Source organism: Emiliania huxleyi, assembly GCF_000372725.1.
Source record: "Emiliania huxleyi CCMP1516 chromosome Unknown EMIHUscaffold_21, whole genome shotgun sequence".
Taxonomy (NCBI): Eukaryota; Haptophyta; order Isochrysidales; family Noelaerhabdaceae; genus Emiliania; species Emiliania huxleyi.
Window position 1 is genome coordinate 731,728 of NW_005200507.1, and position 13,394 is coordinate 745,121.

General features: G+C 64.2%; 4 protein-coding genes across 4 annotated transcripts; 1 reads left to right on the forward strand and 3 right to left on the reverse strand.

Annotated features, from left to right (window-relative positions):
* Window positions 1-4,130: 4,130 nt before the first annotated feature.
* On the reverse strand, window positions 4,131-5,060 carry EMIHUDRAFT_99983 (hypothetical protein; the record flags this gene model as incomplete). Its single annotated transcript, XM_005780887.1, has 1 exon — window positions 4,131-5,060. The coding sequence occupies one exon, from the start codon at window positions 5,058-5,060 to the stop codon at window positions 4,131-4,133; it is 930 nt and encodes a 309-aa protein (XP_005780944.1).
* Window positions 5,061-6,001: 941 nt separating this feature from the next.
* On the forward strand, window positions 6,002-6,748 carry EMIHUDRAFT_64059 (hypothetical protein; the record flags this gene model as incomplete). The annotated part of the gene is made up of 1 exon (XM_005780888.1): window positions 6,002-6,748. A coding segment is annotated over one exon (747 nt), but the record flags the coding sequence as incomplete, so codon positions are not given.
* Window positions 6,749-8,033: 1,285 nt separating this feature from the next.
* On the reverse strand, window positions 8,034-10,178 carry EMIHUDRAFT_434807 (putative acetyl-CoA acetyltransferase). Its single transcript, XM_005780889.1, has 7 exons — window positions 9,806-10,178; window positions 9,576-9,731; window positions 9,405-9,506; window positions 9,133-9,330; window positions 8,916-9,050; window positions 8,673-8,825; window positions 8,034-8,569 (listed from the first exon to the last, which is right to left on the reverse strand). The coding sequence occupies exons 1-7, from the start codon at window positions 10,145-10,147 to the stop codon at window positions 8,300-8,302; spliced, it is 1,356 nt and encodes a 451-aa protein (XP_005780946.1). The 5' UTR covers window positions 10,148-10,178; the 3' UTR covers window positions 8,034-8,299.
* A 1,287-nt stretch (window positions 10,179-11,465) lies between these two features.
* EMIHUDRAFT_434808 (hypothetical protein) lies at window positions 11,466-12,816 on the reverse strand. The gene has a single exon (XM_005780890.1). It carries the CDS (start codon window positions 12,791-12,793, stop codon window positions 12,344-12,346), a length of 450 nt encoding a protein of 149 aa, XP_005780947.1. The 5' UTR covers window positions 12,794-12,816; the 3' UTR covers window positions 11,466-12,343.
* Window positions 12,817-13,394: the final 578 nt, after the last annotated feature.

Below are 13,394 nucleotides of genomic sequence, written 5' to 3' on the forward strand. Positions count from 1 at the left end.
GAACAACAATACCAAAGAGCTAGGGAGCGCGAACAACACTTGCGCCTGCCCCAGCCACTAGCAGATAGCAGATACAGCCCACAGGCCACAGGCCACAGCTCAAAATTTGCTTCGGCTCGCTGCGCTCGCGTGGCTCCGGCGGACGGAACGCCGCCACATCGTACCCGCTCAGAGACCCGAGATGATCTCCGATGGCTCCCGGTAAGCGTCTACGAGGGGCGGGCGTGGAGCAAGTGGGTCCGCCCTTGCACCGCGAGAGCACGACGGTGGTACGAGAAACCCCAACCTAGAGCACTCGAGCTGTGATGCGGCTCAGTCCACGATCACGAGCTGATCGTCCTCGGCCACGAGTTCCTCGATGAGGAAGAAGTGCACAATGCACTCGGCGATCCTCTGCACGTTGCGCAGAAAGGCTGTGCGGTCCACGCGGCGGCAAACAATGTAATCTCTGATGCTCTGCACATGCTCATTCGTCAATGCCCTCCTCACACTCGGCAATTGCCGCATCTGCAGCCCCCTGCTCCATATCCCGATACTTCTTGAGTGCTCGGTTTAGCGGCGCCTTGCCGCCGCACTTCTCGTACAGCTCCTCGAGCTCGACCCAGCGTGTGTCGGTGAAGCCTGTGTCGTGCTGGTCCTCTTTGAAAGTGCCGCGCGTGAGGTAACAAATTGTCTTGTCGGCAGCAGCCACGCCTCGACACGCAGATGCTCCACTCGCACACCGGCTTTGAGCCGTACGTCAGGGGCGGCGGCCCCCCCATCTACAGATGATATGCGCATCTTGAGAGATAATATGCATCTAAGATGCGCCCTACTTGGACTGCACACTGTCTTGCCTATGCTCGAGCATCTCTAGATGGTATTTTCAACTTAAGATGCCGGAGCAGCCTGGGATGCTCGAATCATCTGAAGATGCTTCGCATCCCAAGATGCTTGGCATTTCATGATTAAAATGCAAGTTAAATTATAAAGACTTCAGCGGCGTGTGAGCCCTTGGATCAAAGTGGAGTGGAGACTATGAATCTATGCTAATCTCAGCTGCTATGCTATGTAAGTGTGATGCGACTAACTAGATCTACTCTGTTCGTGTCTGTGGAATACTACTCGTGATGGTGATGGAACTGGGAGCCAGTGAGTGATCGTGGGGGGCACTTAGCCCTTGTGCTAATGCTGACTTTACTACACTATGGACGGTTGCGGTTGTTATGTAAGACTGGTTTTTATTTCGGGTTCGGGTTTGGCAAAAAAAACTCCGACACTGAAAATTGGAAAAAATCCGACAATACGCTCATGTTCCTGAGATGCATTGCGCATCCTCAGATGCCACATTGCATCCTGGGATGCATGGACTAACCCAAGATGAGGGTATCATCTCGGCACACTTGTGCGTCTGGAGACGACTGCAGTATATATCTGAGATGTCACGGGCTATCAAAAGACGTGGGGCACCATCTAAAGATGATTAAATCTTCTTGGAGAACCCAATCATAGCGGAGACACCCGGTGTCCTTAGATGGAAAACACATCCTAGATGGCGTTTGGCATCTAGGATGCGCATATCATCTGTAGATGGGGGGTCGCCGCCCCTGACGGTACGCCAGGAGTGGACGACCAGCTGCGACAACAAGGGGAGGCTCCTGAGCTTTAGCGTTGAGCAGTGCAGCTGCGGGCGCTCGTGGGCGGCTGTGCAGTGGTGAGAGTGCCTGATTGGGGGCGAGTTGGTGCTGCGCCAGGGTGCGCAGCATGCCCTCTTGCTCTGTGCTGAGGCATGCTGGCTGGCGCCCAACACAATGCCCTGGGTACATTGCTCCACGCCGTGCTGACTGGTGCAGTACTGCCAGTGCGCCGACTGGCGCGCAGGGTGCGCGTCGCCGCGCGTGGCACGGGTGGCTCGAGAGGCCGGCTGTCGGTCAACCCCGCGGCGCATGGCGCCGCGGAAGCTGCTCGACAGGCTGCGGGCATCGCTGCGTCAAAAGCGCCCGCCCTCTGCTTTGCTTTCGCCCGCGTTTTACGACAAGGTTCGGTTTACAAGTCCGCCGACTTAATGATTTTCGGCCGGCCGCAGGTCGGGCTGGACGCGGCTGTTTCGGCCGGCGGTCGGGGTCGGACACCAGCTGAAAATTTTGGGCGATTTTCTCCCGTCACTTCCAGCTCACCCCATTTGTCAAAAGGATTCGAATCTCGAACTTCTATTTACTCCTTGAGGTTCCCTCAGGCCCGCCGCCGCGCTCGCTGGACAGCGGCCGTGACTCACCTGCTTCGGGCGCGCTGCTCCTCGGGGATGGCGAGAAGCGGCAGAGGTGATGCTCATTCATAGATGAGCTAGCCCCAGATGCCCCGTTTGCCCCACTGCGGCGCCGCGCTCGTGCCGGCGTGCGAGTGGGTACAATGCGCCCCCTCGGCCGCTCGCGGCCCGGAACGCATCGGGAGATATTCATTCGTATACGCCAAGACGTGCTCTGGCTGCTGCTGCACCTGCGCCGGGGCGCGTGTAAACCCTTGCCACCGCGGGTGCGGCCGCGGCCGCAGTGGTGTAGGCGGACAGTAATGATGCCGCGCGGGCGGAGTGGCGGACACGAGGACGCTGCCGTCGGACGAGGGGTTGCTATCATACGCAAGCACGAGCCGTCGGTGACGCGACGGCGTCATCACCGTTGGCCAGCATAGAAGCGCGAAAACCTGCCCGTGTGTCGGATGCGTCCCCAAACTTGTAGCGCTACATCTTTGGACACACACCGGCGGGCGCTTTCGAGGCGACCGGCAGCATTTTTTCTAGCCACATGGACCTTTTTGCGGCACGATAGCTGGGCTGCAACATACGTGTACCTACACTCGACTACAGCTACGACTGCAACGGCGCGCAGCGCCGAAGAAAATGTTGGGGCTTCTCGAGCGGCGGCCGGTGTGGACGCCGTTGTTTCGCAGCTCGGTCGGGGGGGGGCGCCCCTGCGTTTCCCTGCGGTCGGTCGAAAATCATTAAGTCGGCGGACTTGTATCATAGCCGCCGAACTTTACCTCGCTGTTTCTTTATAGGCGTCTCGCAGCTGCGTATTCTTGTATTCTCGTGTTACCGTCGCGTAGTACGGTACTGCGTCGGGGCGGTGCGTATTCTCGTATCACTAGCTGGTGTCGTGTCCACTAGCTCCGAGTAGAGGGGGTGCGGTCTGCTGCTAGGGGGGCCCAAGGAAGCGCGAGGGGGAAATTCCGCCGCTGAGGGAAACCCGGAGCGCTGCCGTACGCCCTCGGAGACCCGTGTTATGGCCCTGCGACCGCGCACCCCCCGTCCCCCCCACGGTCGAGGAAGAGGGTGCGTTCTGCAGTTAAGGGGTAACCCGGTACACGGAACCATCCCTCGGAGACGTGTTATGGCCCTGCGACCGCGCACCCCCGGGGCTAGGGCTCTCTAGCCCGTAACCCGATACCGAGCGTCCGGCCAACTGGGTGCGCTTCTTAGCTCCCCGGTCCTGGACGTGAGGTTAATGACCGCACTCCAAGTGCTCCAAGTGCGCCGCAGGCTCCCCGGGCCCCAAATCTCAACTCAAATCTCAACACGAATCTCAAATTGATCAAATCCACCCAACCCTTCTAGAAGCTTCGAGGCTTTTGTCTCAGTTTTCACACCGCAAATCTCCAAATCTCAGCTCTCAAATCTCTAGGTTGGAAGGCCGTCCAAATCTTCAGTCTCAAATCTTGAATCTCGAGCGAACTCGACCGCAGATTCCTTTTGGTGTGGGAAATCTCATTCTCCAAGTCTCTGGTCTCTAATCCCAAAGTCTCCCACCGGAGGCCGAGTGACTGAGGTCTCAAATCTCAAACCTCTGGTCTCAAATCTCAACAACTGGGTAGCACTGTAGAGAGACCCGAGTGCCGAGAGCGGAGGTGTCTTTCAAATCTTTAAGCTCTCAATCTCTAAAAAAGACTAGAGATTTCAATTACCCACTTTTTGATCTACTCTTATACACGTATATTCGGAATATTGTAATGTCACGTACACGTGGTACACACACTCTAGTAACGTCGTGTACAAACTAAATCAGGAGCCTCAGGCCACGCGCGCTCACCGACACCCGATCCGGCCTGGAACCGGGAGATTTGGAGCGCCAAGGCACCGCGGATTTCTGCGGCGTCGACTACGTCCGCGACGATCGGCGGCCAAACATCGGGAAAATCCTCGCAGGAGAAGAGCAGAGGGCGCCGGGATGCGGCACGACGCCCTCCGGGCAGCCCGTCGGTTTGACCCGGCCGCTCGTCTTCATCTGCTCGAAGAGGTTGTTCCAGTACGACTCCGGGTAAGGCATGCCGGAGCTCATCGAAAAGTCGCAGTGGAACTGGTGGTACTCCTCGGCCACGTAGAAGGGGCGCTCATTCGTGTCGTAGACGTACACCGTATTCTCGGCCGGGTCGCCGGCGCCGTCATTCTTTCCAGCTCCGGGCTTGAGCAACATGCGAAAGGCATTCCCGCGCTCGAACACTTTGTAAAGCGGCGAGGCCATGCCGCCCGGCAGCCCAAACACGGAGCGGTAGGCGCCCCCTCGGTCGCCGGGGTCGGGCCGCACGCGCTGCCCCGCTTCGCCCGTGAAGGAGCCAAAGAAGTCTTTGGCGAGCGCGGCGAGCTGCTTCTCTGCCGACGCGGCGTCGAGCGTCACCTTCACCGTCTCGGCAAATCCGTGCGCCGCGTAGTCGCGCGCGTCGCCGGTGTGGTAGCACACCGGCCCGCTCGCGTTCGCCACCATGCCGCCGGCGTAGCCCACGAGCGCGGTCACATCCGCATCCTTGCGCTGGAAAGGCCCATTTTCCTCCGTCTCGACCTTGTAATACGCCCACTGGCGCTCCCAGAAGCAACCATTGCCTAGGTGCACATCGATGGTGCCCTTGGAATCGACGGTCGTTGCGGTGCCCGAAACCTGGCCGATCAAATCAGCTGCGCTCCGCCTCGCCGCCAAGAGCAGAGCTGTCAGGCAGAGCGAGAGCGCCGTGAGCTTGAAGCAGCCTGCCGGGCGCCGACGCGGCTCGTCGACGAGCAAGAATTTGGCTGGCTCATCGGAGGAAGCTGCCAGCATTGTGGTCGAATAGCGCCGCGGAAGGCGATCAGACTGTAGTCGAGCGCGTCGGAGAGGTGTACTGGAGTACAGTCCTGGAAGCCGCCGCGAATGTAAGTAAGTGGGCACAACATTGGACCCCCTCCCCCGGGCCCCGCTCTCAGTTGGGGCCTCCGCGGCCGAGTGGGAGATATTGGATGGATGGGAAACGGGTCGATTTGCAAAGTGGGGCGCCGGGCCAGGCCCGGCCCGCGCGCTTTGCCGGGCCCGGCTTGCCCCTCCCGGGCCGAAGCGCCCAAATCAGCAGGTCGAGGAGCGAGGCGGGCCCGGCGAGGAGAAAACCGGGCCGGCAAACCGTCCTGCCCGGGCCCGTCTGCGGCACATAGGCCGGCCCGCTCACTCACAGCCGGGCCCGGGCAGGAGGGTTTGCCGGGCCCGTTTTGCGCGAGGCGGGCCCGGCGAGAGGAGAAAACCGGCCCGGCAAAAGCACGCTCGGCGGCCCGGGAGCGGCCACTTTTGACCCGGCCGGTGCCCGCCGGTGCCCCTGCCGGGCCGGAACCGGCCCCGCCCGGGCCCGCCCCTTACGTCCGGGGCCCCAGTTATATCCGGCGGCTTCCTACCTCATGTATCGTATGTTAAAGTTATGGCCCACTTCAGAGCTGTGAACGTGAACAGAGTGGTACCAGCACTGTGGGTCGTTGCGGCACGCATGCGGGGCCTCCCGGACGCATGATCCTAGCCCAATTGGGAGCACTTTTGCCGTCTAGGCGGGGTTCCCCCCCACATAACGAAGTTGTGTGAGCCACGTGCCCGTCCGGCCCCTAGTGCCCCCTTGAGGCACAATAATGTGGCCTCCCAGCGAGCCGACCACAGGGTTGCTTCGGCGGCCTGAGCGCCCGAACTGCGCTCCGAGCCGCCACGCCACCCTGCTCGCCCTACTTGCGACCGCTTGCGCCGCCGGAATGGCAGCGTACACGGTGGTGCTAAAACCTCGGTCGAGTGAGGATGGAGTGGCAGCAGCTACGGCTGTGACTCAGTCGAATGAATCGACTCCGCTGCTGCTGAGCGCGCTGCTCCGTGAGGGGCGCGTGGCCGAGGCGCGGGCGCGCTCGAGGATCGAGGTGGACGGCACCTTTCTAGGCCATTCTGGCTTCCTCGCCGTCAACTCGACGTCCGGTCGAGTGAACCAGCTCTTCTTCTGGCTCCAGCCCTGCACCGACGGGTGCGACCCCAGCACCGCGCCATTTATCCAGTGGTTCAATGGCGGACCGGGCTCGCCTGATACCATCGGAGCCCTCAACCAGATCGGGACACACTATGTGGACGCTGCAGGCGCCATCGCGCCTCGCTGCTTCACATGGTGCAGGGCGAGCACCTGCCTCTTTGTGGACAGCCCCGTTGAAACCGGCTTCTCGTACCAGGAGCTTCTCGACAGTCCCGTCGAGTACACCGCCACGAGCCGTGAGGCCACAGAGCAGGTGCTACATCTGCTGCTCCAAATTTACCAGATCTTTCCCGAGTACCGGTCTGCGCCCTACTACATCCACGGCCTCTCCTACGGCGGCCGGTACGTGCCGTACATGGCAAAAGCGGTGCTGTCGCACAATCGCGACCACCCTCACGAAGCCGTGGACCTGCGCGGCATTGCGGTCGGTGACCCGATCATCGACAATGCCGCGCAGAATGCAAAGGTCGCGCCGGCCCTCGCCGCGTTTGGCCTCCTGATGGAGGACGAAGCGGCGGCGGTGGCCGCCATCATGGCCAACGCGACTGCGCTTGCAGCCGTCTCGTGCGAGGCCTCGTTCCGCGAGTGGAACCGCGTCTTCAACGACGATGGCGGCTCCTCCTGCGCGCCGTTCTGCGATTTCCTCTTCGCACAGTTTACGGGGTCCACCAACACGGAGCACGCTCTACTCGGCGCGCAGCCGGCGAGCTTTGGCCGCTTCCGGCCGTGGCTCCGCGACCACGCCAGCGCGCTGCACGCGGCCGGCAGCCCGGCCGCTTCGGGCCCTAACGTGAGCTTCTCCGAGGGCGGCGAGGTGTACGCGGCTATGGTGGCCTCGGGTGATTTTTGTGCCTCGACCGCGCGGCTTTACGCCGAGCTGCTGCTGGACTCGACGCCTCCCATCGACGTCCTCGTCTACTCTGGCAACCTGGATCCGCTCCTCGGCGCGCGGGCGAGAGGGAGTGGCCGGGCCCGGAGCCTTCGCTAGTCACCAAGAGGCCTCGCCGCCCTAGGCGCTCCCATGACCGAGGCGGGCGTTGCGGCGATCCTCGACCGCGCCAATGCCAGCCTGCCGGGCGGGGGCGCCGCCAAGCGCGCCTTTTACAGCGCACGCAAGGACGTGTGGCGCGTGGCCGAGACCGACGAGAATCCCGCGGGCTACGCTCGCTGCGCGGAGCCTCGCGCAGGTGATGGGGGAGGCCCACGGTCACGCTTCTGCTACATCGTTGTGCGAAACGCTGGTCACGAGGCGGTCTCCTACGCGCCGCGCGCCATGTACGACCTGAACGAGCGGCTCATCGCCCGCCTCCCCTTTGGACGCGCCGAGGGCAACGAGGCGCGGAACGCTCTCGACCGGCGCCACACGCCCACCTGCGCTCCGTGCGGCGGCGCCCCGCCCCTCGCCGGCGACGCGCTGCCCGAGTGCGTGCACTAGCACGTTGGAGGTGGCTGCCACCCCAGAGACTGAGGAAAGGGCGGTTGGCGGGCGGTGGCATGCCCCAGCCCCAGTGCAGGAAGACACACCGGTCACCGCCTTTGCGCGCGGCTCTTCACAGCTGTACTCTATTGCGTGGCTATTGGTATTGCGGCGGCGTACCGGCGTTTGCGTCAACTACACAACTCACAAAAGATTGGAGCATGGAGGGCTAGCCTGGCCCTGGGGGCGCGGTACCGTGTGGTTGCAGGTTGGCAACCAGGCAAGTGGGGGTTTTATGGCCGTTTTGCGGATTTCGGCCTGGCAGCCGCCGGCCTTCTCTCCCTTGCCTATAGACGTAATACCTGGAATTAGAAAATAAAAACAAGAAAGACAGAACTAACACGATCGAGATCCCGCGGCCACTCCTTCTCCTTCGCCACGCCCTGAACCCTTTGTACAAGACCTCCTATCTCTCGCTCCCCGCAACGCCCTCTCCCGGACCCGCCCACATCTACCCACATCTCCCGCGGCACAAGAGCACTCCCGGCACCCAGCCCTGGGCTCGACTCTCAATATCGTGCTCACAACAGTGCTGCTGTACTTGGACATGGTCCGCGCTCACGCGCCATATCGCTTCAGGATGCAGGCGTGGCCGAGGCCGCCGTCGGCGCACGCCGCGACGAGGGCATACGTGCCGCCCTCTTTGACGAGGCGGTTGGCGGCGGTGGTGACGAGGCGCGCGCCGGTGGCGCCAAAGGGGTGTCCGATGGAGAGGGAGCCGCCCTTTGTGTTGAGCTTGGTCATGTCGACCGAGCCAACCTTGTCGACGCCGGGCAGGTTCTCTGCAAAGAACTTGTCCGAGTCCATCGCGACGAGGTTGGAGAGCACCTGCGGGCGAGTGGAGGAGGGGGGGGGGGGGTGGAGGGGCGGAGGGGCGGGGGGAAGGGGCGGAGGGGCGGCGCGGCAGGGGGTCGGGAGGCGTGCTGCTCGCCTGCCCGGCGAAGGCCTCGTGGAACTCGATGACGTCGATGTCTTTGAGGGAGAGGCCCGCCATGCGCAGCACCTTTGAGGCGCCGTACGTCGGCCCGAGCAGGAGCTCCTCGAAGGGGTCGCAGGCGACGAAGGCGTACGCGAGCAGCTCTGCCTGCGGTAGCGGAGGCCGGCGCGGTGGGGAGGCGGTGGGGCGGCGGTGGGGAGGCGGCGGGGCGGGGGGTGGGGCGGGGCGGTGCCGCGCCTTTGGCGAGAGGCCCAGCTCGGAGGCCTTGCCGTCCGACATGAGGAGCGTGGCGGAGGCGCCGTCGGTGAAGGGCGACGCCGAGGCGGCGGTCACCGTCCCGTGCGGCTTGACGAACGCCGGCTTGAGCGTCGCCTAGAGATCCGACCGGCCACTCGGTCACGCCGGCTGCGCCTCGATGGCGCTCGAGGGCGGGGCGCGAGAAGATGGCGCGCGCCATCTTCTCGAGAGAAGAGTCGGCGCGAGGGCCGTCCTCGAGCGTCTTGCCGCCCGGCCCGGCGATCACCTCGCCGTCGTAGAAGCCGTCCGCGTGCGCGTTCGCCGCGTTGAGGTGCGACCTCAGCGCGAACTCCTCCTGCTCGCGCCTCGAGACTCCGAAGCGGTCCGAGAGTCGGTCTGCGTTGTGACCCATCACCTGGGAGGGGCGAGGGAGGCGTGGGTGCGATGGGGAGCGGGCGGGCCGACGAGCCGGAGTGAGGGGCCGCGCGCCTCCCCGGTGAGGAAGTTTGCGATGGCGGGCTGCTCCGGCGCGAGGTCCTTCATCTTCAGTCCCTTGAAGAAGATGGACGCCATCTGGCCGGGCGACTTGGCCTGCAGGCGAGGACTTTGGCCGTGGGCGGGCGGGCGCGGGGAGAGCGGCGGGCGGGCGGCGGGCTGCGCCTTCGACATCTTGATCAGCTTCTTGCGGATCGGCCGCGAGTAGCGGATCGGAGCGTCGGAAAAGGTCTCGACGCCGCCGGCGAGCACCACCTCGGCCTGGCCAGAGAGGATCTGCGACGCGCCCGTGCAAATCGCCTGGTTGGACGAAATGCACGCCTGCCGCACGGGAGGACGGACGGGTCAGGGCGAGTCGCGGCGCGCGAGCCGCCGCGTGCCACGTGCCGGCGCGCCTGCGTGACTGTGTGCGCCGGGACACCGCGAGGGATGCCTGCAGCGAAGGCGGCGTCGCGTGCGATGTTGGAGGTCTTGGGCTCCTGGATGACCTTGCCCCACAACACGTAGTCGATCGCCTTCGGGTCCACCGCCGTCTTGGTCAGCAGCCCGTGCATCGCGAGCCGCGTGAGGTCGTAGCTCATGAGGTCAAAGTACTCGCCGCGCGACGGCTGGAACGGGATGCGGCAGCCGTCGACCAGGACAACCTTCTTCTGCCCTGTCGACGCGGCGGTGGAGCGCGCGCGCGCGCGGACGATCGCCGGGCGGACGGCGCGAAGGCGCGTCGAGAGCTGCAGCATACCAGCGAGGGAGGGCCAAGTTCTGCTGCTCATCACGGGAGCTAAATCCTTATCCGCAACGATTTTTTTCTTGTTTCGCTCCTCATCGCAAACCCTGTCAGCAGTTCACCCCCTTAGGTATGTACATACAAAAAATTTGGCTTCCAGGCTGCTGTGGGGAAGAGCTGACGCAACACTCGCCGACACGCCGAGGCTCGCGCCAGCCCCATCTCGGGTTGACTCGGCCAGACTAAAACCCCGAGCGGCGTGGGAGTACCTCGCTTGGCCCTTGGCGCCGCGCCGATGACAATCCCACCGCTCGCCGACGCCGCCCGGCTCGCCGCCGCGGTCACCGCCGCCGCGGGTGCGCTCGGCGCGGCCGCACTGTTGCTCTACCTTCCCCGCGATGACCTCGCCCGCGAGGGCGACGAGTCGCTCGACGCGCTCTGCCCGCGGCCGCCTCCGGCCGAGACGGACTGTAGCTGGCCGTCCAAGGAGGGCTGCTCGCACTTCCGCCCGCTCCGCCTCACGGTGAGCCTCGACCTGCCGCCCGAGCAGCGGTGGAGGGCCATCGCGGGCGAGCCCGGCTTTGCAAAGGTCCTCCACGGCGTGATTGTCCGGCTCTATTCGCGCTTTGTGCAGCGGCGGCTGATGCAGACGCCGGTCGGCTGGCTCTACGCCGGCCTCATCCGGCCGTGCTCGCTGTGGACGCTGCCTCCGGTCGGGCGGGCCGCCCAACTGGTCTGCCGCAAGCTGCTCGAGAAGCACGGCGGCGCCGAGGCGGTGGCGGAGACGCTGTTCGGCGCCGAGTACGCAGCCGAGATGCGCGGCCTCTGCGCCGCGTCGGGGCTAGACCTCGGCGACGTCATCGTTTGCAACGCCGTCTTCGAGGCGGCGGCGGCATGCACCAGCGCAGTCGCGACGCTGCCCGACGGCACGATCGTGCACGGCCGCAACCTCGACTACCCCGAGGTGTATATGCGCGCGGCGGTCTGCGCCGTCCGTTTCGTGCGGCGCGGCGAGGAGGGGCGCGAGGCGACGGCGTACGATGCGACGGTGCTGCTGCCGTGCGTTGGCGCGTGGGACGGGGTGCGGCCGCGCGCCTTCTCGCTCTCGCTAAACACGCGGCACAAGAGCGTCCACCAGCAGCCGGTGGGCGAGGAGGCGTGCACCTACAGCTCGTTCGACGGAGGGCCGCTCCGGACGCTGCGGCGGAACTGGCGCTGCTTCCTCGCCGGCGAGTGGGGCGGCTCGCCCTTCTTCTCCGCCGCGCGCCGCGCGCTGCCGCTGCCGCTGCTGATGCGCGCCGCCCTCGAGCACCGGCTTACCTTTGGCGCCGCGCTGCGCTTCCTCGCCACCGAGCCGCAGGGAGGCCTCTCCTACATCACGATCGGAGGCACGCGCAGGGGAGAGGGCGCCGTCATCACCCGCGCCCGCCGCACCGCCGCGGACGTGCGCACGCTCTTTGACTACAGCGGCGCGGGCGACGAGGAGGGCGGCGGCGAGAAGGGAGCTTCCCGCTGGGCGCTCGTGCAGACCAACCACGACCACTGGCTGGTGGACCCGCCGCCCTTCAACGATGGAGCGGGCTGCGACGGCAACCGGCGCGAGGCCGCCCTCGCCAAGCTCGGCACCGCGCCACCAAACGTCTGCCCCACCCCTCCGTCGCCGCCTCCGCTGTCGCCCTCGTCGCCCTCGCCGCCGCTCGTGCGGTCACCGGAGGGCATGAAATTCAGCGCCAGCCTGATGTGGGAGTTGCTGGGCGCGTGCCCCAACCTGCGGGAGGACGGCTCGTCGGTCTGGTCCTGTGTGGGCGAGGCGGCACGAGGCACCTGGGAGCTGCGCTTCAGCACGGGCCTCCACGATGAGGCCGAGCCCTGCCCCTACTGGATCAGCGGCGGCGGCGGGGCGGGCAAGGTGCCAACGAGCGGGCGCTGAGCGTGGTCCCGTGGAGCTCTGGGCGCTAAGTGCTGCATTTTTTCTGGTACCGTCACACAGCGCGCACCACGACTATTTCACTGCTACAGTACCCCCTTGATTGATTGATTGATGGGAAGGCGAAACACAGTCCGACCCCCTACCACAGAGTCAGAGAGCACAGGGCCACACACTTCAAGTTTGTGGTTTGAGCATTGAGGCGGTTTTGAGCGCGCTTCGCTTGGGCCTCTTGGCCCCTTGGGCGCGCGCCGGCCCCGGCCGCCGCGCACACGGGGCGCCTCACTGGTCGTCGCCCATCGCGTCGTCCTCGGCGGCGGTGGCGCCATCGGCCTTCTCCTCGGCGGCGGGCTGGCTTGTCGCAACCTGAACCTTGATAGGCTCGGCCCTCGCCCGCTTGCGGACCGTCACGTGCAGCAAGCCGTGCTCCAGCGTGGCCTGCACCTTCTCTGGGTCGATGCGCTCAGCGGGCAAAGCAACAGCACGGTGGATCTTGCCGCAGTAGTTGAGGCCGCTGCGCTCGAACTTGGACTCACCCCTCACGCGGAGCACCCCCTCGTCCAACGTGATGTCGACGTCCGACGGCAGGACGCCCGGCGCCTCGAACGCGAGGTGGAAGGCGTCCTCGGTCTCGCGGAGCTCGGAGGAGTGGCAGCGTGGCGGGGCGTGCGCGAATGCGTCGACCAGGTCGAAGAGGTCGTGGCGCGGGAAGGGCATCTGGAAAGCTAGCATTGCTGCTTCGATTGATCGGCAGATCTCTGGACCCTTCTGGAGCGTCGCGATCACTCTTGTCACGCTCGAGATTCATCGATGTGTCTGGAGCGTCGCGATCACTCTTGTCACGTTCGAGATTCATCGTCACGTTCGAGATCCCTCGATTTCTGGAGCGTCGCGATCACTCTTGTCACGTTCGAGATAGATTCATCGATGTCTGGAAGTACCTGCTTGCATTAATTAATTAAGGAGGTCAAGCGTTGCTGTCTGTCTGTCTGCTGCATGATGACTCCGCTGCGTCTGTCGACTGTCTGTCTGCCTGTCCGTTCTCGATTCGTTCGTTCGTCTATCTTAACGTCTTGTGCGCGACCTTGGTCCTTGCCAACTTCCTTGCTTCTTGCTTTTTGTGAAGCGTTTCGCGTTTGCGCCACAGACTGTTCTTCCCTGAGATACATACAAAATTAATCACGTTTGCTCCCCCTGATCTCTGCAAGCTTTACATGAATGCTACTTACTGCAGTCTGACTGATTGATTCCCCTTTCTTTATACTTAGCAGCCTTTCTACACGTACCTCTCGTGCCAATGCGTGACGGGCGGAGGGAAAGGTGCACGGCGGCC

What these genes read in the sequence shown, in the direction of transcription:
- EMIHUDRAFT_434807 (XM_005780889.1), bottom strand. Translation starts at nt 10,147, where the DNA reads ATGCTGCAGCTCTCGACGCGCCTTCGCGCCGTCCGCCCGGCGATCGTC. An exon ending in CGGCGCACACAGTCACGCAG is followed by an intron (nt 9,732 to 9,805) that starts GCGCGCCGGCAC and finishes CCCGTGCGGCAG; the next exon opens with GCGTGCATTTCGTCCAACCA. An exon ending in AGCTGATCAAGATGTCGAAG is followed by an intron (nt 9,507 to 9,575) that starts GCGCAGCCCGCC and finishes CCTCGCCTGCAG; the next exon opens with GCCAAGTCGCCCGGCCAGAT.
- EMIHUDRAFT_434808 (XM_005780890.1), bottom strand. Translation starts at nt 12,793, where the DNA reads ATGCTAGCTTTCCAGATGCCCTTCCCGCGCCACGACCTCTTCGACCTG.